Below are 24,117 nucleotides of genomic sequence, written 5' to 3'. Positions count from 1 at the left end.
CATGAACCCATGTCTTACAAATCTACATCACAGAACACAGGAGCAGGAACCTGCTGTACACATCCCCAACCTTTACATAGACATATAGAAATATAGAAGATAGGAACAGGAGTAGGCCATTCGGCCCCTCGAGCCTGCTCCGCCATTCAATGCAATCATGGCTGCAAATTCAGTACCCGGTCCCTACTTTCTCCCCATACCCCTTGATCCCTTTAGCCTTAAGAAATATATCCAACTCCTTCTTGAATATATTTAATGAATTGGCCTCTACTGCCTTCTGTGGTAGAAAATTCCACAGGTTCACCACTCTCTGGGTGAAGAAATTCCTCCTCATTTCTGTCCTAAATGGCTTACCCCTTATCCTTGGACTGTGGCCCCTGGTTCTGGACTCCCCGACCATCGGGAACATCCTTCCTGCATCTAGTCTGTCCAGTCCTGTCAGAATTTTATAACTGCAGCAAGACATCCTTGTTCCTGTACTCAAACCCTCTTGCTACAAAGGCCAACATACCATTTGCCTTCTTAACCGCCTGCTGCACCTGCATGCTTACCTTCAGCGTCTGGTGCACAAGGACACCCAGGTCTCGTTGCACTTCCCCTTCTCCCAATCTATAGCCATTCAGATAATAATCTGCCTTCCTGTTTTTGCCACCAAAGTGGATAACCTCACATTTATCCACGTTATATTGCATCTGCCATGCTTCTGTCCAAATCATCCTGGAGTTTCTCGGCATCCTCCTCACAGCACACACGCCCACCCAGCTTTGTCAGGCTTACCGGTCTGTAATTCCCCGTTTTCTCTCTACCACCTTTTTTGAATAGTGGGGTAACATTAGCTACCCTCCAATCCATGGGTACTGTTCCAGATTCCATCGAATGTTGGAAGATGATCAGCAATGCATCTACTACAGGAAACTTTCTGGTATCCGGCACGGACGGGACCGACGTGGTGCCGGTTCATCAAGAATTCCGGCTAACCGAACGCTATAGTAAAAGATACGGAGCTGAGAGCTCCGTATAAAGCAACAAACCCTGTTGCTTAACAACAGCTTCAGAACAATCGGCACAAGTTGCAAGCGTCTCTGTAGCTTAGCAACAGCTGCAGCTACACCCTTGCACAGCAACAAATGGAGTAAAAAAAGTAATAAAAGTTACCTGAACCTACTCCTGAATTTTGCCGGTTAACTGTCATTTCCGGTTATTTAGGGGCCGGTTAATCGAAAGTTTCCTGTATTTCTAGGACCACTTCCTTAAGTACCCTAGGATGTAGATTATCAGGCCCTGGGGATTTATCGGCCTTCAATCCCATCAATTTCCCTAACACCATTTCCCTACAAATACTGATTTCTTTCAGTTCCTCCCTTTCATCAGACCCTATGTTCCCCGACATCTCTGGGAGGTTATTTGTGTCCTCCTTTGTGAAGACAGAACCAAAATATGTATTTAATTGGTCTGCCATTTCTTTGTTCCCCATTATAAATTCCCCTGATTCTGACTGCAAGGGACCTACGCTTGACTTCACCAATCTTTTTCTCTTCGCATATCTATAAAAGCTTTTACAGTCAGTTTTTATGTTCCCTGAAAGCTTACTCTCATATTCTATTTTCCCCTTCTTAATTAATCCCTTTGTCCTCCTTTGTTGAAAATTAAACTGCTCCCAATCCTCAGGTTTGCTGCTTTTTCTGGCCAATTTATATGTCCTCTCCTTGGATCTTATGCTATCCCTAATTTCCCTTGTTAGCCACGGTTGAGTCACCTTTTTTGTTTCATTTTTATGCCAAACTGGGATGAACAAATTCTGTAGTTCATCCATGTGGTCTTTGAATGTTTGCCATTGCCTATCCACCGTCAACCCTTTGAGTGACATTCCCCAATCAATCCTACCCAACTCGCGCCTCAGACCATCGTAGTTTCCTTTATTTAAATTCAGGACCCTAGTCTCTGAGTCAACTACTTCATTCTCCATCTTAATGAATAATTCTATCATATTATGATCGCTACGACCCAAGGGGCCTCGTACAACAAGATTGCTAATTAATCCTTTCTCGCTACATAATACCCAGTCTAAGATGGCCTGATCTCTGGTTGGTTCCTCGACATATTGGTCCAGGAAACCATCCCGTAAACACTCCAGGAATTCCTCCTCCACAGTATTGTTACTAATTTGGTTAGCCCAATCTATATGTAGATTAAAGTCTCTTTATTTGTGCTTTGTGAAATGTGAGAAGTTATTTCAATAACTTACCATCATAGATATAATTAGGGTTCAGGAGCTGAAAAGAAAGAAATAAGAATGATTTAATACAATAATTGTACAATTCATTCATTTTTTATTCCCGATGTTTTCTGTCTTTGCTCTAACAGTTTTTAAATCTCCAAAGTTTTCTGAATTAGCAGGATCTTTCATCATTGATCTTTATTGCAGTGTTTGCATTTCTCACATCTTTCACATTAGTATCTGAAAAAATGTCAGTAATGTAATGGCCTGAATCTGAATACCATACACTACACTACGGTAACAGTAAAATTAATTATAAGCAAAATATTTGCTTAGGCATAACTTTTATTCATTACATAGTATAATGGGAAACCTATTCAGTTTTAGCAACAATTTTGACAGTGGTTTTTTAGTGGTTATTACATAGAAATAACTGCACAAAAACAGGCCATTTGGCACAACAGGTCCATGCCAGTGTTTAGAACATAAGAATTAGGAGCAGGAGTAGGCCATACGGCCTCTTGAGCCTGCTCTGTCATTCAATAAGATCATGGCAGATCTTCGACCTCAATGCCATTTTCCTGCCTTATTCCCATATCCCTTGATTCCTCTGAGCATCCACAGCACTTTGGGGCAGAGAATTCCAAAGATTCATAACCTGAGTGAAGGAATTCCTCCTCATCTCAGTCTTAAAAGGCCGGCCCTTTATCCTGAGACTATGCCCCGTAGTTCTAGACTCTCGAGCCAGGGGAAACAATCTCTCAGCATTTATCCTGCCAATCACCCTCAGAATCTTATATGTTTCAATGAGATCATCTCTTAATATTCCAAATTCCAGAGAGTATTGGCCCAATCTGCTCAATCTCTCTTCATAGGACAATCCTCTCATCCCAGGAATCAATCCAGTGAACCTTTGTTGCACTGCCTCTAAGGCAAGTATATCCTTCCTTAAATAAGGAGACCAAAAACTGTGCGCAGTACTCCAGGTGTGGTCTCACCAGAGCCCTGTACAATTGTAGCAAGACTTTCTTACTCTTGTACTCCAACCCTCTAGCAATAAAGGCCAACATGTCATTTGCCTTCCTAATTGCTTGCTGTAACTGCATGCGAACTCTGTGTTTCCTGTACTAGGACACCTAAATCACTGTGAACACCAACATTTAATAGTTTCTCACCATTTGAAATATATTCTGTTTTTCTATTCTTCCTACCAATGTGAATAACCTCACATTTCCCCACATTATACTCCAGCTGCCACCTTATTGCCAATTCACTTAACCATCTATATCCCTTTGCAGGCTCTTTGCGTCCTCCTCACATTTTGCTTTTCCACCAAGCTTTGTATCGGCAGCAAACTTGGATACATTGCACTCAGTCCCTTCATCTAATTCATTAATATAGATTGTAAAAAGCTGAGGTCCAAGCACTGATCCTTGCAGCATCCCACTAGTTACAATCTGAAAATGACCCGTTTATCCCTACTCTCTTTTCTGTCTGTTAACCAATCCTTTCTCCATGCTAGTACATTACCCCCAACCCCATGCGCCCTTATCTTGCTTAACAACCTTTTATGTGGCACCTTATCAAATGCCTTTTGGAAATCCAAATATACTACATCTTTATCTTTTCGATACATCAAGTACCCTGGAATATTTAGTTCCCAACCCTGGTCACCTTGCAACCATGTCTCTGTAATGGCTATTAGATCATACCCAGTTATCACTATTTGTGCCACTAATTTGTCTATCTTGTTATGAAGGCTTCATGCATTCAGCTAAAGAGCCTTTAGTTTTAACCTTTTACCATTATTCCCTGCTTTCATCTTATTTGCTGATGCGCAATTACCTTTAATCTCTCTGTCCCTTCCTGTCACACTCTGCTTATCTTTACCCAATTCGCTACACTGCTCCATTGCCTTGACTTTTCTCTTTAGATTTCTAAATTCCCCCTCATCTGGCCCCTCCCCCCCCACCTTTTTTAGTTTACAACCCTAGTTATTTGATACGCCAGGACTCTGGTCCCAGCCCGGTTTAAGTGGAGACCGTCCCAACGAAACAGCTCCCTCTTTCCCCAGTACTGGTGCCAATGATCCACGAATCTTCCTCCCACACCACTCTTTGAGCCACGCATTTAACTCTCTGATCTGCTTGTCCCTATGCCAATTTACACGTGGCTCAGGTAACAATCGAGAGATTATTACCTTTGAGGTTCTGCTTTTTAATTTGGACCCTAGCTCCTCTAACTCTCAGCAGAATCTTAGTCCTAGTTCTACTTATGTCGCTGGTTCCCACGTGGACCATGACAACTGGTACCTCCCCCTCCCACTCCAAATTCTTCTCCAGCTGCGAGGTACCCTGGTACCAGGCAGGCAACACAGCCTTCGGAACTCCTGATCACAGCTGCAGAGAACAGTATCTATCCCCCTGACTATGCTGTCCCCTACCACTCCTACTTGAATGGCTTCCTGTACCACGGTGCCGTGGTCAGTTGGTTCATCCACCCTGCAGGCTTTGCCCTCATCCACACAGGCAGCAAGAACCTCATGTTGGATAAGGGCAAAGGCTGAGGCTCCTCCAGCACTACACCTGGGGTCTCCTTACCTGCCTGAGTTGCAGTCACACCCTCCTGTCCCTGACCACTAACCAGACCTGTACCACTACCTAACCTAAGGGGCATGACTGCCTCCTGGGTCAAAGTGTCCAGATAACTCTCCCCCTCCCTGGTGCCCTGCAATGTCGGCACCTTGGATTCCAGCGCAACAACTCTGAGCTGAATTTCCTCGAGTTGCAGACACTTACTGCAGACATGATTGTCCAGGATCACGATGCTCTCCACAAACTCCCACATGCTGCAGTTGCGGCACACCACCTGCACTGCCATCCATTTATAACCTTGTTTTATTTATTTATTTAATTAAAGTTTATGAATTTAATTAACTTAGCTTACAGTTTTGTTTTTAAACTAATTACTAGATCTAGTTTAAGTTCTAGGTAAATGAAATTAAACATTTACCTGTAACACAAAACACTCCAAGTATTGGTGGCAAAAAGCAGCACCTCCTTCCCCCTCTACACCAAATTCTCACTCTCAAAATTCCCTAGTTCAACACTCTGTTTAAGTGCACTCTGCAGACCACTTATGCTCCACTCGAGCCACCTCCCACCCTATCTAGCTCGTCTCACCCTTTCAATATATGCTTCTATTCTTTTCTCCCTTATGCACTTATCTAAATACATTTATGCTATTCGCCTCGACTAGCAAGTCCCACATTCTCACCACTCTGAGTAAAGAAGTTTCTTCTGAATTCCTTACTGGCCAGTATGACCGTGCATCCAGTAATGGATTACTGAATGTAAGTACTTTAAATAAAAGCAAAGGCAAAATTTGTTTTAGCAGCATGAAAATCACAAGCCTATTTTTAAAACAGGCATTTCAGTAACTTTAAGTTGAACCTGTTTATGTCATACTTCTATATTTTGAGAATATATAAATGGTAGTTATTCTACATGTCTTTCATTGGCACAAAGCAACTTTTGTTGTGTACAGGTTTTATAACTTTAAAAATGTAATCGGCAGCTGATGAACAGAGCTGCATTTATGTGTTTAAGCATGCACGTGTAAGAACTGTGCTCTGCTTGTACTGGCCGCGCTAGACGTGCTCCTATCTAGTTATCCAGCAAGTTAAACACTTATTCAAAAATAATTCTTCGTGAAGCCGTTTGCTGTTTTGAAGCTTTACTTCAACAAATTTGTGAAAAGATATTGCGCTTGGCCTAACATATGAAATCAGATTACATTGGATTGTGAAACCCTTATGGAATCCTCCATTACTGCCAGGTTCTTCCTGGAATTCTACTTCGTGTGTTAGTAGAAAGGTAGAAAGATCAGATGACCTTTCCAGCATACAAACTGCTAACACAATAACCACCACCAGAGGGTGCTATCTGCATATAAAATGTTCACTGCATGTAAAAAGTCCATTGGTCCAGAACACTGCTTCACTAGTGAACAGTGTGAGCAGGCAGCATAATTGTTGGTTTCTTCTAATACGCTAAAAATGGCACCAGTATCATAACTGCAGCGAAAGACCTGCAACTCATTCACCTGGTTTTAGAGCAATTATCAGTATATTAGCCCATAAATTCCATTCCCTATGGGTGTGTACGCGCTGTGTACTCACCCGCGGGGCCAATGGAAGTGCCGGTTTTAGGTATGCACTGCGCATGTGCTGGAAACCGGAACTTCTGTTCTGTGACGAAAGGGCTCGATAGGTCAAACGCCTGCGCCGGATAGGCAGTGAGTACGGCTGAAACTTTCGTTTTTTTCACAGTTGCTTCAGTCCAGGTAAGTCGGAAACTGCTGCTGCGCCTAGAAAAGCAGGCGCAAGGCCTGCTTTTACCAGGCTAACAGTTGAAGAAAGTAAAAAAAAAAAAAATTTGTCCACTGATTTATCATTTTAAAATACAGGTAGACTATCCTTTATCCGAACTTCCGAAAACCTCTAAAAACCGAAAGTTTTTTCGTTCAGCGTTTGTGCGCACGACATGACCAGAGTGGTGCACGACTTACACTGAGCAGGGCAGAGGGTCACAGAGTTCCCTCCTGGGTAGGAGATTGCAGGCCAAGCCGGGCAGTGTGAAGGAGTTACCGGGAGAGTGAACCCAACAATACAGCGGCCGGTCCGATAGCTGCAGCAGCCTGTCCGATATTCTTTTCTCCCCCCGACCCGACCCGCGGCCCGTCCGATATTCTTTTCTCCCCCCCCACCCGACCTGATTTGCGGGCCAGCTTAGTAGGAGTCAGCCGATATCCGGCTTTCCAGAGAAGCAGGAAGGGGAATGAGACACAGAACAGTCGCAAGAGGTAGCCTGAACTTTTAAAATTTATATTAAATACAAATTTCCCAGTCTTATAATAATACCTTCTGAAATCCGAAAAATTCCGAAAACCGAAACTCAGCTGGTCCCAAGGCTTTCGGATAAGGGATAGTGTACCTGTACTTTTTTTAAAAAAAAGTTACGTTTATTTTTAGCCCTGTTAAAAACGTTAATTATTTTTTCAAAAATTTAAATTTTTGTTTAAAATAGTTAATTTATGTAATTTATAGTCATTTTAAAAATGTGGTTTAAAAAAAAAAATTATTTGAAGTTTTACTTATGTTTTGGGGCTGATCTCTATTCATAGATTTGACAGGCCCTCCTGTCAAATCTATGAATGGAGATTCCCTGCTCTGATTGGCTCCCCATGGCCCACGTGATCCCAAGGACGCTGCGAACTACCTGCACCCCTGGGATACGCGTGCCCTGCACACCGGCAGTTTGAAGAGGCACAGCAACGGAATTCTGCGCCTCCCGGGAGCCCTCCACTTCAGACGCAGATTTTTCCAAATTGCAGCCCTCCGCCCGCGAGAGGGCTGCGAACGGAATTTCTGGGCCAATGTACTGTGACACTTTGCAATGACTGTTATTTAAGATATTTCAAAAGCAGATGGCATAATTGAGTATACGTTGCATGGTCGCTTGTTATTGCAGCACAATACACCCACTGCTAAGGCAGCTATATGCCAGCTAACCAGGTAGATGCATTTCTCATGATATTTACTTAAGTGGGTGTATTATGGAATATTCTCCACTGAATTCATGGTATTAGCCCCAATCTGAGGGAAAGTGAAAAACCAAGCCCAGGTATTTGCCCACAAGGTAGGGAAAAATTGAAGAGTTGTCCTATTGCTGCTTTCGTAGATCATCCTGCTGTCAGTTCAAGAATGACATTGACAGAGGCCTGTTCACGGGTTACATAGAAACATAGAAACTAGGAGCAGGAGTAGGCCATTCGGCCCTTCGAGCCTGCTCCGCCATTCAACGAGATCATGGCTGATCATCCAAACCCTAGCACCCGGTCCCTACACCGACAGCCATCCCACCCAAGCCCTATCCCCGTAACCCCACGTATTTAATCCCCCCTAACACTAAGGGCCAATTTTTATCATGGCCAATCAACCTAACCCGCACATCTTTGGGTTGCCAACCTGCTTAAATCTGAATGGTGCATCAACAAGCAAGGGAGATAAAGGGTAGTTTACCCTCATATTTGAGAGCTAAAATAAGTAAATAGAGGATGGGTGCTCCAATTAAAAGATTTTTAAACATATATTAAAGTAGTTCCAGGATTTGATAAATTAACTGAAAGTGGCAACATTGTTATATTTTTATTTATAGTGGGGAAACTGGCCAACAGACAATTTTTGCTGTTTGTTAATGGTTGTGAGTTTAGTCAAAGTTAATGATCAGAAACACAGGCCAAGGTGAATTTGACCTGATTGACTGAATGTTTGGCCAAACTTTGAAAGCAAAACAATTAGCTTTAGGGAAGCCAAATATCTAGCATAGAAGAATGCTTGAAGTGATGGTTCTAAAATGTTCTAAATACTACTCATTACAGAAAAAAGAATCCACATACACTTTGTAATGTATATACCTTTAAGGGGGGGAACTATCTTTTACAGCTCATGTATACTGCAGTACCGGCAGTGACCACACCTGTATATAGCACTGAGTAGTAATCTGTACAGATCAGTTCCCGTGTGAGCCACGTTGAGTAAACACCTGTTGTGCCGTTCTCCTGCAGTCTGTGTCTTATTATACACGGACACAACATTGGCAACAAGGCAAGTTCGAACCGACCTGCAACTCTGCATCACCTCCCGGGGATTCGTTCCTGGAGATCAGTGGATTGGAGGTCAAGGCCAGAGACTCGGGCGTCGACCACGGGCAACCGCCCAGTCATCCAGCAGAGACTCGAGAATTGCGGGGGAGGCTGTCGAGAGCCAGGCTTGGCTTTCCAGTCGAGGTGGTCCAGCGAAACGGGCTGGCAACAGGTAGTGCGCAGACCCTTCCCGGACAGCGGCGGGCTAGAGCCCGACCGAGCGGCACAGCAAAAGGCCGAGCAGCGTCGACGGGGGAGAGAGAGAGAGAGAGAGAGAGGGCAGAGCGCACAGGGCGCAGCCGGTGTTCAGGGGCCGAGCAGCGTCGAAGAGAGGGAGAGAGGAGACGCGCAGAAACCCGCGAGGCGCCGCCATTGCCACGAGGACCGCCGAGAGCGGCGTTGGCAGCAGCGCAGGAGAAGCGCGCGAAACCTACAGGGTGCCGCCATTGCCATGAGAACCGCCGGGAGCGGCGTTGGCAGCAGCGGGGGAGGAAGGAAAGCGCGGGAGACGCCATTTTAAGCCATTGGGAGACGCCATTTTAAACCACACCCAAAATGCCGAAGAGTGGCAGTATCACCGCATTTGACAATGAAGTCGATGATTGGACTACATATGTCGAACGAATAGAGGTATACTGCAAGGCAAATGAGGTGTCAGATGACAAGAAAGCGTCGGTATTGTTAAATTTAATGGGTGCAAAGACGTATGGTTTATTACGAAATCTAGTAACCCCAACGAAGCCAATGGAAAAGAGTTTTGAAGACATAGTAACGATACTACAGGAACATTTAAACCCCACACCGCTGCTGATAGCAGAAAGATTCAAGTTTCACAAACGGAACCACCATAAGGATGAAAGCAATGCTGATTATTTAACAGAACTGCGCAAACTATCGAAACACTGCCAGTTTGGAGCGGGACTGGCAGATACCTTAAGGGACAAGTTTGTGTGTGGGCTTCAAAGTGAAGGAACCCAGAAACGGCTTTTATCTGAAAAGGACCTTACGCTGGAAAAGGCTTTCAGCATTGCGGTATCATATGAAGCAGCAGCACGGGGCGCTGCAGAGATACAACAGAGACCGCAAGAATATGGCACAAACGAAATGTCATATGGAACAGAGAAGTGCTATCGCTGCGGCAGAACAACACATGACCAGAATGATTGCTGGTTCAAAGACAAAGTGTGCAGACAGTGTGGAAAAGTAGGACACATAGCACGAGTCTGCAGGTCGGGAAAGAAAACCAGCAATAAGAAACCTACCAAAGAAAAGTACAAGAAGGTACATAAGATGACGGAGAATAGTTCAGACGAACAAAAGAGTGATAACGACTCCGAAAGCAGAGAACGGAGTTGTCTGAAAATACATAATGTGATCACAACGGAGGATCATTGAACCATTTGGGTCACTCTCAAGATAGCAGGAGTCCAGGTAAAGATGGAATTGGACACAGGATCAGCCCTAACAGTCATAAACCGACGGGACTACGAGCGGCTATTCTCACACATACCCTTGAGAGAGACACAAAAATTATTTTGAAGACGTACACGGGGCAAAAAGTCTACCCCAAAGGAAAAATAAGGGTGACCGTTATATATAACGATAAGGAAACACCAAAACTAGACCTGTATGTATCGCAAGATGGAGGACCGCCATTACTGGGACGTGAATGGATCCGGAAAATACAACTGGATTGGCATTCCATACAGGCACTGACTGTGGCTGACAAAAAGGATGACGACGTCACACCTGGGCGACTGTCAAAGATCCTAACTGACGCAAAAGAAGTGTTCCAGCAAGGACTCGGAACACTAAAAGGCATGACAGCGACGATTAAAATGGAAGAAAACGCAAGGCCAAAATTTTTTAAGGCCAGACCGGTACCTTATGCGATCCGCCCAGCCGTCGAAGCAGAGCTGGAGAGTCTGGAACGTTCAGGTGTACTGTCCAAGGTAGACTGGAGCGAGTGGGCTACACCCATTGTCCCTGTGATGAAAAAGTCGTTGAGCAGCACACCTGGGGAACCAAGGAAGGTTCGCATCTGTGGGGACTTTAAGGTAACAGTGAACCCGGTCCTTCACACCGTACAATATCCACTTCCGCGGATTGAAGATATTTTCGCCTCGCCATCTGGAGGGAAACACTTCACTAAGATTGATCTGGCCCAGGCGTATCTGCAAATGGAGGTAGAAGAAGCATCAAAAAAATACCTCACAATCAACACCCATAAAGGTCTCTACCAATACAACCGGCTGGTATTCGGGGTAGCATCAGCTCCGGCTATTTGGCAGAGGGCAATGGAACAAGTCCTGAAAGGGATCCCAGGGACCCAGTGTTATTTGGACGACATCCTGGTCACGGGCGAAAATGACAGTGATCACCTTGCCAACCTGGAGCAGGTGCTCACTAGATTGCAGGAATATGGGCTCCGAGCTAACCGCCCCAAATGCGAGTTTTTTAGAAAACAGATCTTGTATTGTGGCCACGTTATCGATAAAGAGGGGTTACATAAGTCCCCAGAGAAGATTGAGGCAGTAGTCAAGGCTCCAGCACCGGAAAATGTTTCACAACTGAGGTCGTTCCTCAGGCTGGTAAACTACTACCATAAGTTCTTGCCAAATTTGTCTACAATACTACACCCACTGAACACCCTACTGCAAACTGGGGTGCCATGGAAGTGGAGTGACGAATGTAGACGAGCTTTCCAGAAGAGCAAAACACTAATCACATCGAAAGAGGTATTGGCCCATTACAACCCGGCATTACCAATTCGGTTGGCATGTGATGCGTCACCCTACGGCATTGGAGCGGTGCTGTCGCACAAATTCTCGGACGGCTCAGAGAGGCCACTAGCCTTTGCGTCACGATCACTAACCTCAGCCGAGCATAACTACGCCCAGATTGACAGGGAGGCCCTCAGCCTAGTGTGGGGAGTGAAAAAGTTCAATCACTATCTGCACGGGCAGAAATTCACCTTGCTGACTGATCACCAGCCTCTTGTCTCCATTTTTAATCCGAAGAAGGGCGTTCCGGTGATGACTGCGCAACGACTACAAAAATGGTCACTTTTTCTAGGGGCGCACCACTATGAGATTGAATATAAGGGCAAGAAACAGCATGGAAATGCTGATGGGCTATCATGCCTGCCACTGCCTACTGCGGAGGAAGCACCAGCAGTGGATCCTGTCGAAATATTCCATTCGACTATAGTTGAATACCTACCGGTAACTAACGCTTGTATCGAAAAGGAAACCTGAAATGACCCGACACTGTCTCGGGTATATGATTTGACGGTGAAGGGATGGCCAGCACATGGCGACTCACTGTTGCCAGCATTCTCGACAAGGAGAGAACAGCTGTCAGTGTGCCAGGGGACCTTGATGTGTGGATCCCGAGTGGTAATTCCACCCAAGTTAAGGGATAGAGTGCTCAATGAGCTTCATGAGGGTCATCTGGGAGGGGTAAAAATGAAAAGCCTAGCCAGGACTTATGTGTGGTGGCCGGGAATCGATAAACAAATCGAGGACCTGACCAAGAGCTGCTCAGGATGCCAGAAAGTCCAAAATGCACCACCACAGGCCCCTCTACACCCATGGGAGTGGCCCTCATCTCCATGGCAACGGGTGCATATTGATTTTGCTGGTCCATTCATGGACTCAATGTTTTTAATAGCCGTGGATGCACACTCGAAATGGCCTGAGGTCATCAAAATGTCCTCCACCACCACGGAGAAAACTACTGCAGTCCTATGGACCATTTTTGCCAGGAATGGCTTGCCAGAACAGATTTGCTCCGACAACGGACCACAGTTTGTGTCCGAAGAGTTCCGGAAGTTCTTGAAAAAGAATGGGGTAAGGCATTACACATCCGCCCCGTATCATCCAGCCACAAATGGATTGGCTGAGAGGTTCGTACAAACCTTTAAGAAGGCAATAAAGACTATGTACAATGACAACATTCCGCTGCAGCACAAGGTGGACAATTTCCTGTTCGCCTACCGGAATGCGACACATGCAGTCACCAACCAGGCCCCAGCCATGATGTTCTTTAACCGAAGGTTAAGATCTCACCTGGATTTGCTCAGACCAAACGTACGAAGAGGTGTTGAGAGTAAGCAATTCCAGCACATCCATGAGAAGCCAACAAGGAGCTTCAATGTAGGGCAACCAGTCTTGGCCCGTGACTACCAAACAGAAAAATGGCAGCCAGGAACGATATGCACATGGCAGGGCCCACTAATGTACACAGTGGACTTTGGGGAGAGCATCGTGAGACGCCATGCTGACCAGATCCTAGTCACAGGAACAAGTCAACCCCATGCCTCGCCCATACGTGATGAACCCGACGTACAGGTAGCATCTACCCCAGAAACAGTAGCATCGGAAGCTGATGAACCAACCGACGACAGGGGGCCAGAATCGCCTCCGCACCAAGAGCAAGACACTCGGGAAAGGCGCTATCCAGAAAGGATCAGGAAGCCTCCCCAAAGACTGAATATATAAATAGACTATTTTCAGCTAATGTTGCATGTTAAAAGTGTTAATTGTAATTAGTTTGATATTTAATTGTTAAATGAGTGTTGTGGTACTGTTAATCTAAAAGGGGAGGAATTGTAATGTATATACCTTTAAGGGGGGAACTATCTTTTACAGCTCATGTATACTGCAGTACCGGCAGTGACCACACCTGTATATAGCACTGAGTAGTAATCTCTACAGATCAGTTCCCGTGTGAGCCATGTTGAGTAAACACCTGTTGTACCGTTCTCCTGCAGTCTGTGTCTTACTATACACGGACACAACACACTTAAGTGAAATATGAAATCCAAGTAATATTTTTGCAGTCATAACTTATGTTACATTGTTTTTCTATGTTAACATACACATCAATCTATTTCCTACTGATCATAAGCAGTTATATGGGAGACATTTTTGCTGAGAAAATCAAGGCCTATTGAGTGCATTGTAAAGAGAAAAGGATTAATTATTCTACCAATAATCTCAATCAGATTCACAGGCAGTACAAAACAGGAACTTTTTAAAAATGCAAACATCGAATGAAATATTAGCAGCAGATGCAGAAATATTAAAACAATTCAGCATATTTTTTATACTGATCCTGTAGAATCAAGTTTCTTTGAGGATACTGGACAAGCAACAATTTCACCTGGGCCCTGTATTAGTTGAGACAACCACTGGCCTTGGTCTGAGTTGTTAAGCAATCAGGAGTTAGGATGTATACTGGTCAGTAAGTGGGGTACAGGGGCTTCACTTCAGAGTCCTAGTTATCTAAATGCAGGCCTACTGCCTCCCTTTAACTGTCTGCACCATACACAGCTGCTTTTCCCCTACTTACCTTGAAGACATGTGCGGTTAACAAATAAAATTAAGTTGTATCTTATGGCATTTGTGCGTGCATAATCATTTTTTACTCCCACTTCATATTTAACAGATTAGTTAATTACTTAGTTGCCAAATGTGGTTGGGGATACTGCAGCGAGGCACAAGTTGATTATGAATAAGTGGGAATTCTGCAGTGAATGCATCTCTCATCCACCCTCCAAAAAAATTTCATTTAACAAAGAGAAATGGACACAAAACCTTTCAGTGATATGTTTTGCTTGTGGAAACTTTGGTGGAATTGTAATCTCGCTGTCAGTATGTTTACCCTTTAACTTCAAAAGATGCTGGATGGAATGTGGGCTAATACACCACTGTGGAGATTTCCAAACAAGTACTTTAGCTAACAGCTGCTACTAGGACCTACCTTAACCGATACCTTATTGGGCAATCCTTCTCGTGACTTTCGGAAGCCATTTTCTAGCTTTCCTTCTTTCTTGCCATCTTTATCCTTCTTTTCATTTTTTTTTCTTAAACGGAGTGCAGTGTGCCAAGATGTTGACTTTCTAATGTTGCCAAATTTCAACCCAGAGAGGACAGGAGGAAGAATAACATATCCCATTTTAGAAATTTAAATGTAAAAAACACTGATAATCAGGCTACATAAAATACACACCATAATTGATGCTATTTACTTTGGGGTGTAGCACATTGGAGCACCAACACACTGACCCAGAGTGATGGGATGTGGGTTCCCCCACACAGAGACAATGACTTATTTATTTGTTCATGGATGTGGGCGTCGCTGGCAAGGCTGGCATTTATTGCCCATCCCGAATTGCCCTCGAGAAGGTGGTGGTGAGCCGCCTTCTTGAACCGCTGCAGTCTTTGTGGGGAAGGTACTCCCACAGTGCTGACTTTGTCATAGCGATTTGGTACAAATGAGTGGCTGGCTTGCTAGGCCATTTCAGAGGGCAGTTAAGAGTCAACCACCTTGCTGTGGGTCTGGAGTCACATATAGGCCAAACTAGGTAAAGGCAGCAGATTTCCTTCCCTAAAAGGACTTTAGTGAACCAGTTGGGTTTTTCCGACAATCCGGTAGTTTCATGGTCACCATTACTGATATTAGCTTTTTTTAAAATTCCAAATGTATTTAATTAACTGAATTTAAATTCCCCCAGCTGCCATGATGGGATTTGAACTCATGTCTCTGGATTATTAGTCTAAACCTCTGGATTACTAGTCCAGTATCATAACCACTATGCTACTGTACCTGACTGGAGGCTAAGCACTTCCCCTGCAGCGGGAGGAAAAAAAAGTCATTCCCCAAGTTATTCTCATTGAGCTCCAAGCAGCCAGTTTCAAAATAGCAATGACAACAACAACAAAAAACCATAGAGGGAGTGCATCGAAGGTTCACGATATTGATTCCTGGGATGGCAGGACTGTCGTATGAGAAGAGATTGAGTAAACTAGGCCTGTATTCTCTTGAATTCAGAAGAATGAGAGGGGATCTCATTGAAGCATACAAAATTATTACAGGGCTTGATAGGATGGATGCTGGGAGAATGTTTCCCTTGGCTGGGGAGTCTAGAACCAGGGGCCACAGCCTCAGGATAAAGGGTAGGGCATTCAGGACTGAGATGAGAAGAAATTTCTTCACACAGAGGGTGGCGAATCTTTGGAATTCTCTACCCCAGAGGGCTGTGGAGGCTCAGTCATTGGATATATTCAAAACAGAAGTCGATAGATTTCTGACTAGTAAGGGCATCAAGGGATATGGCAATAGGGCCAGTGAATGGAATTGAGGCAGAAGATCAGCCATAATCTCATTGAATGGCGGAGCAGGCTTGAAGGGCCGAATGGCCTACTCCTGCTCCTATTTCTTATGTTCTTATGACAGAGATGTGGAAGGAGTACAACCTTTGGCCTCTTTCTCGCAGATGGTGGACAGACCAAGGGAGGCAAGTTATGAATAAAAAGGTGACTCTCCCCCTGCCCGTTCCACCCCCCCCCCCCACCCCGCGCAAAGTACAGTAGCTTTAACCACCTCTCACACAGTACGGTTGAACACAGTCAGCCATCACAGGCTTTCTGCAGTCTCATTGATTTATGGCCAATTACTAGTATATATCAACAGTGGTTTAATTAAATGTATAGAACAATAACAATAGCTATTCAAATCAGGCATTTTATGAAAATTTAGTAACTTGATGTTGGCAGTGATGTTTGCCTCACTGAGTTACTTTATACTTTGAGATCAATTAAGTCACATTATAAAACTGCTTGATTTTAAATGTACAAAGATATGCGCCTTCGATAATAATGGATACCATACCACTCGGTTGGGAAATGTACCACCAGGTATGGTATTAAGCCACATGGGCCAGGAAAGTTCCAGGTTCAAGTCCCAGTGTGTGTTGAGGTAGTTGATTTCAGCTGGGACAATACAATTAACCTCAGTGCTTCTGGATTAGAGATGGGGAAAGGGGAAAGCAGTCAGTCCCCCTGCTTCTGATTGCTATCCAGTGATCTCTGCTGGAAAGTGTGCATGTGTGGGGACTTTGGGTAAGGTGAGGATAGAGGTAAATGTAATTATTCTGCTCCTCCCCTTCCTCACTACTACACTCCCCTGCCAATATTGGCTGTCAAGGCTCACGCACAAAGTACAACCACTTGCATCAGGTACCAGAAAGCTGCCAGCATCCATGTAGCCATACCTCAGGCAAGAGAAAATTAGGAAAAAGAAAAGAATCCCTGCTCACTTGTCGTCGGATGTAAAGAATCTTTTTCATATTTTCAAATGAGAGATTTTTTTGGATGATTCAGAAGAAATTGCCTGAGAGATTGACAATTTAGAGTTATGCAACCAAACTATAAATGAAAACAGACTAACTTTAATGTTCCTTCAGGGTTGTCTGGGATTATAATAGTTGTGTGACCTAGTACATAGCCAGGAATCCATCCCTCAGCTGCAGGGCACTGGTCAGTGGCTGCCCGAAACACCAAAAACATGTTCTGTTGGTTGCTGGCCAGGATCTGCACTAGCTCGCCCTGGCAGACATTGATCTCATCCTCTTTCACGGCGGTGTAATCATGTGTTACCAGCATGGTGGAGATATTACTGCTGCTGCTACTTTCACTCTACAGGGGAGGAAAAGACAAGGTTGGAAAAATAAAATGTGTTTCTGAAGCAGTTCACATAATAATAATGCACAAATTGGTAATTTAAACATGGTTCACTGCTTTAATTCCATAAAGAAGCTACTTCCCCTCCCTCCACCATCAAATAAAAAATGGCTTTAAACATGAACCTGATTTTATTGGCTTGCAACACTTCAAATAATGTGAGTAATACTCTTGTTTTTATTAAGACTTACACAAATACACAGATACAACAAACTGACAAGTAAAACATTAAAAATGGCCACAGCACATTGGAAAATCTCTGTTTAGGATTCTAATACCTTTAAACAATAAAGGAAAATGTTTCTATCAGATAATACTTCTTTTGGGACAGAAGTTGTACTCGTTTCCTAATATCTACCTCTCTAGTGTAACTGTAATCAGCTCTTTTACATTGACCACTCAAAGATTAAATATGCAGTTTTAGCAAAGATGAGAAAACCCTGGACTGTTTGTAAGTTTTGGGTTTTCACAATTTTGATAAGCCTAAAACTAATACTTTAAGAATAAAATGCTGCCACTTTCCAGTTTATTTTAAGTGACTAATTATTTCCCTCCTTTCTTTTTCCACCAATGTTCGCTCTTCCCGTCCTCCTCTTGAAGGGTTGACTCTTTGTTGAGGTATGGTTCCAGAGGTAGCAAATACCGCAGTTACTTGGTACAAGTACTCAGACTTCATGTATGAGCCTAGACAGGGTTCACTGCTATGGGGGGCATCACAGCTAAACCCAATTCTGTCCTCAATTGGTGTCCACACAGGCTCAGTTCCAGCAGGAGTTGATGGACAGTGGTCAGAAGTAGGAACATTGGCTTACTTCCTCTTCCCTTAATCAGAGATATTGAAGCCAATTGTAGTGCCTCTACCGCTGCCCTAGCTAAGCTTAGTACAAACTGTGGAACAGAGCTGTGACCTTCCTGATCTGTCTGGGCTCAGTTACTCAATGTGTTAAAAACCAAGTGAGCTATAGAAGGAGCTCTTCACAATAATACGACTTCCCTACACATGAATAAAACAACTTGTGAGTGATAAGTAGCCCTTATTTTAGTAATAGCAGGACAGTTCCAGAAACCAATAAAAACATATTGAGAAGTTCATGTTTCATAAACAAGGCTTGCCAAATTCAAATGTATTCCTTCTCCATAAATTTGTAGTTGGAACAGAATTTGGAGAAGTGGCTTAAAGTTCCATTCCAAACTCTGCCCTTTATAGTATATAGCGTTTAGTTTATTTAGTACCACTACAGGTTATTTTGAAACCCAACAGCCTGTTCCATTTGTTCTATTATAAGTTTACAACTAGTGGGGACTTGCAAGGACTCATTAATATCTATCAAGGAGCATTTACATGTATCTGACACAGTGAGAGTGAGGCTACACATGGACAGAAAGTGAATAATTTAGCTGCAAATCACACATGTTGTAACTGGCAAAAGGGAGAAATAATATTGTTTGCTTTCCATTAAATACCCTCTCCTCTTTACTATGCATATTTCCTCAGCCAAGAAGATGGACAGGCAACCTGCTACGAGGCCTTTGCAACTACCCTTCATTAGGTAGCTGCTAGGAAGTGAAGAAAATGGACTAGAGTGATTCACACTCTCATCTTCTTCTGTGGCAGAATTGTTTCACCTCTGCTTGTGATGTATTCTTTTCTGTACCATGCCCCAATAACACAGCTGTCATTAGGTTATTTATGGCATGTGGCATAGTATATCGGTAATATCAATATTCTTGCCCTTTGCACTGCCTGGAGGAGGAACAGAAATATAAGATTTTTTTAAGCAAATTCTCATACAAGAGAAATACCTGCCTTAAATTTTCTGTGCTTAATGCATGAAGTCAGGCCATTATTACTAAGAACAATCACGTATCATAGCCCTTTAGGGGTCATCAAAGTGATTTCCAGTTTCTGACCACAGTGTTTCACAATCTCACTCCCACCTACATGACAACTCAGCACCACGAGTACTCTGCACATTTTAATTGTGGATTACATACGACCATTTTTGACATACAAAATACAACAAGAATCTTTTTTTTAAAAACACAACTGGTACAAAATTGCTCCCTTAATTGAGACAGAAAAAACATACAAATTGGAACAAACAAGGATGAAGGGGAAAAAGGAAAGTTAAAGACTAGAACATAGAAAATGGAACAGCAGAATGCCGTAGTTTACATATTATTTTAGCAACTGCTAATGCAGCAAGAAGCACACGCTTTCAAGCAAATTGGATCAATACAGTGGAACTTAACATCCTATCCAAAATACCATGCTTGGAAACTGAAGGGACATGCAATGCATAGTGAGCATGCAAGAGTTTAAAAGAAATAAGCTAGGCAAAAAATATAAGTAACAATGCTTTTGAGAATTTTGTTACACTGTTCAGTGAAACATTTTCATCCTGATTATTTGCATTAAAATTGATACAATGATTTCTAACCAATGAATGATGGAAAAAGAAACAAATTTTGGAAAGACATTAGATAAAATTGCTTTTTCTTCGGAAGGGAATACTGTGTCCCATACCATAAGGTAAAGCATTACAGATTTACAAGATGTTGAAAAACAAAATATGTTTGTGAAGACTTCTGTGATAAAAAAAATTAAAATTAATCTGAGACTGTCAGTGCATTAAAACCTTCAGATGTTATGGCACCCTTAAGCAGTTTCAATGTCTTACATTGTAAGCTGGACAGCTTCTTGAACAGAGGACTCCATATGTCAGCTGCAGAAACTGGGCTGAACAAGATGGGGGATGATGCATTGAATCAGCAACTGGCAATAAAAAAAAAAGTTGCAACTAGCAAATTTAAAGTAGCGCTATCAGTCCAGAGAAATGCCCCGTTAATATATGCAGTATGCTGGTCTATAAGGGAAAAGGGTGAAGCGGCAGGTGGTTTTTTTTGCCAAAAGTTGAGTAGCTAGAAGTTTGTAAGTATCTGCGTTAGCTGTTATTTGCCTTCTGCAAGGGAGGCAGTTGCAGGAGCAGTGGTTAGTAGATGTTTAGGCTGATAAGTTTTTTTTTAAAAAGATCTTGACAGGTAGACAGTCACAGCGATGAGTAGTTAGGCAAGTTTTTAAGTTTCAAAACAGCAGTTTTTTTTGCAGAGCCAGGAGGAATTAGTACGGAGAGTGATACTGACGCACAGAAGGAGAGCGTGGGAAGGTTTTAGAGGAGCTCACAGGACAGACGTGCTCCGCTCTTACCCCGTTGCTCTGGGTGGAATGCACCGACTGCTCGCTGGTCGAGGAGCACGTGCTCATACGATCAGTGTCCTTGCTGTGCGTGGAGTGGCGGTGGACCTGGCGCTGCAGGGAGTCCATGTCCCCTGGGAAGGTGAAGGAGCCGGGGCGGCTGGCAGGTGAAGCTGGGTGTGAGCTCCAGAAGGAGCCCTTAAGAATCGGACTGCTGGGAGGGAAGGGTTCTTTGCTGAAGGGAGAGGAAGGGAAGGTTGTAGACAGCGGTGAACTCAAGGGTGAAGTTGTGCCTGGCCGTTGCTTTCCTATTGTCAGAGAGCCCACACTCCCTCTTGGTGACCGGTTCTCTTCTAGACTACCTCGTATTTCCTTTAGGCTTCCATCTCCTGTGTTGGTGAGCGGTCCTAATGTTTTCCTGGGGCTCTCAAGGACTTTTGTCCTAGGAATCTGTTCCAAGTCCCTTTCGCTGATTTCTCGTTCCAGGTGCCTGTCAGATTGGCTGCAGCCAGAATCTAAGGTGCTGTTGAGTGTCGTCAGGGTAGGGTTGCGAGCGGACATACCTGTCAATCTGTCTGCCTCTGCCTGGGCCGAGGCCGCAGAGGAGACCAGGACTGGGGAATGGTGCCGGATGGGCTGGGGGATCCGAGATGGTCTGGAACGGCTTGTGCTGCTCATTCCACTACAGCTATTGGGTCCACTAGGGCCGACATGGTTCCTCTGGTACTCAATCGGAGATGTCAAAGCTGAAGCCAAAAAAAGATTAATTAGACAAATTAAACATTGTATGGTTGGGATGAATGAAAAGTGTGGATTAAAGAAGCCAGGTTGGGGTGAATGGTAAGTGTGGATTAGAAAGGCTCTCTCAAAGGTCATTAATACTCAGCCATTTTCAAATATTTCCTGTTTTGTGAGGATAATATCATGTGTCTATTATTAACATGGATCACAAAAATAACTCATTCATGACAGGTGAAATTTAGTGATGTATTAGACAAATGCAATTTCTTAAAAAGTTCAAATTGCAGAGGACTGCCTATGGAAGGAGTTAAATAATTGATCAGTATCCTTCCTATAACATTACCACAGCAAATTTCCACAGGGAACTCTTATACAGGAGTAGCCCATTCAGCTCCTCAAGCCTGATCTGCCATTCAACTAGATCATGGCTGATCTGTACCTCAACTCCATTTACCCACCTTAGCTTCACATCCCTTGATACCCTCACCGAACAATTAGTTATGGGCTCCACTATGCAGGTGATTTTGAAAAATGTAATTAGAACACAGCTAAAGCTGATACACCACAGCATACCTGTGCATTTGAAATGATTTTTCACAGTTTTCTAGTGCTGAATTGTCCTAATTCACAATATTCACTGAATAAATTGAAGATTTGTTAAATTTTAATGTTGGGAAGTTGCTGCATTTTCAAATGCTTAAAAGTTAAAAAAGCTGCTCTTGCTAGGGAATCCATGGAGTGGTGGGATGCAGGTTCAATCTTCCTCTCTGGTAAGTTCCCAATTTCAGCCAAGTGGGGATATAATGGCTGGAGTCTAAATATTTCCAAATGGGAGGATGGATGATAATCGGTGAATTACTTCTTCACCTCTTGGGTGCACCTCATAGTAGCTAATTCATAGAGACCACTTCCTCTCCCCCTTGGCCACAGTTGCTACAACTCTCGGGGAAATCAGGACTGAAAAATGGGATGAGGGGGAAATAAGACTGAAATCACCTTCACCTAATATAATTTTAAAAATGGTTTTACAAAACCATTAAACATTCTAACCTATCCATGCTCCACAAAAATATAGTAAACACCATTTATGCCTATACAAATACATTTATATATAATTAAATAATGTCCATGAAAAAGCCACTTTAAATAAAGATCATAATCCACAATCTCTAAATTGTCAGGCTGCTTGTCCGACATCCAGTTCTGGATGAGCAGAAATTTTCTCCAATTAAATATTGGGAAGACCGAAGCCATTGTTTTTGGTTCCCGCCACAAACTCCGTTCCCTAGCCACTGACTCCATCCCTCTCCCTAACATCTGTCTGAGGTTGAACCACACTGTTCGCAACCTTGGTGTCATATCTGACCCTGAAATGAGCTTCCAACCACATCTGTGCATAACTAAGACTGCCTATTTCCACCTCCGTAACATCGCCCGTCTTCGCTCTTGCCTCAGCTCATCCGCTGCTGGAACCCTCATCCATGGCTTTGTTACCTCTAGACTTGTGCTCTCCAAGCTGGCCTCCCACATTCTACCCTACGTAAACTTGAGGTGATCCAAAACTCGGCTGCCCGTATCCTAACTCGCACCAAGTCCCGTTCACCCATCACCCCTATGCTCGCTGACCTACATTGGCTCCCGGTTAAGCAACGCCTCAATTTCAAAATTCTCATCCTTGTTTTCAAATCCCTCCATGGCCTCGCCCTTCCCTATCTCTGTAATCTCCTTCAGCCGCACAATGTCCAGCCCCCCCACCCCCAAGAGATCTGCGCTCCTCCAATTCTGCCTTCTTGAGCATCCCTGATTATAATCACTCAACGATTGGTGGCCGTGCCTTCTGTTGCCTAGGTCCTAAGCTCTGGAATTCCCTGCCGAAACCTCTCCCGCCTCGCTAACTCTCTTTCCGCCTTTAAGACACTCCTTAAAACCTACCTCTTTGACCAAACTCCTGCCCTAATATCTCCTTATGTGGCTCGGTGTCAAATTCTTTGTATTATAATATTCCTGTGAAGCGCCTTGGGACATTTTCTTACGTTAAAGGTGCTATATAAATACAAGTTGTTGTTGTATTTTCATAGAACCCTTGGGGGAAGAGAAAAGGCCAGGCTGTAAGTTCCAAGACAGTTGAGAACATCATTACAGCCTAGCCTCAAATGATTTAATGCAGTACTGACTAGACTATAGTCCACGAATCACAATGTGGGTTATGCAATAATTAATGTAGATGTATCTGTATATGTTGGAAGAGTTAACTGGGAAGAGGAACGATGAATTTATGTTCTTCATAAGAAAATCTGTAAGTACCATTTAAAAAGTTGCGCTGGTTTTCCAGAATTTGGTTGATTTCATGGATCCACATTTGGCGGACTGTAGGATTTGATGCTTGTAGAATGTAGGTTTCCACACCGCCTTCAGCTGATCGTGAGGTAAGTGCAAATTTACATGGATCGTTATCCACATTCTCTTCTAGGCCAAGGCAACTCACCTGAAACACAAACCAATAAGCACTCATGCATTAAATGGACTGACTTCCAAGTCCAGAAGAACAGATTTTACCCTACCTAAAATGCCACTTGTCAGAGCATTCATACAGACAGAGGTAAAAATTACACTTGTGTGCTTCATGACATATTGCAAAATTGTTCAACCCCAGGTCATGATTTTCTGCCCATTAAAATTAATGGACAGAGAATAATGGGCTGTCAGTGCACAATTTTGCAGCAAGTGCT

At 43.6% G+C, this 24,117-nt stretch overlaps 1 protein-coding gene across 5 annotated transcripts in view; it reads right to left on the bottom strand.

Moving 5' to 3' along the window:
- LOC147117613 (triple functional domain protein) overlaps positions 1-24,117 on the bottom strand; it is an 862,300-nt gene that overhangs the window by 95,471 nt on the left and 742,712 nt on the right. For 4 of the 5 annotated variants that reach the window (XM_085988743.1, XM_085988739.1, XM_085988740.1 and 1 more), the window contains 5 exons: positions 23,693-23,873; positions 20,660-21,393; positions 17,159-17,406; positions 14,690-14,828; positions 2,246-2,273 (listed from right to left, as the gene is read on the bottom strand). In XM_085988743.1, coding sequence (XP_085844869.1) covers positions 2,246-2,273; positions 14,690-14,828; positions 17,159-17,406; positions 20,660-21,393; positions 23,693-23,873 — 1,330 coding nt within the window. Of the gene's footprint in view, positions 1-2,245; positions 2,274-14,689; positions 14,829-15,535; positions 15,560-17,158; positions 17,407-20,659; positions 21,394-23,692; positions 23,874-24,117 lie in introns of those variants that run through there. The other variant, XM_085988742.1, reaches the window with a different exon arrangement.

Source organism: Somniosus microcephalus, chromosome 5, assembly GCF_052327205.1.
Source record: "Somniosus microcephalus isolate GS21.2 chromosome 5, FLI_Smic_1.0, whole genome shotgun sequence".
Taxonomy (NCBI): Eukaryota; Metazoa; Chordata; class Chondrichthyes; order Squaliformes; family Somniosidae; genus Somniosus; species Somniosus microcephalus.
Note: the sequence above shows the minus strand (reverse complement) of the source record. Positions and strands in the feature narration are given on the sequence as shown.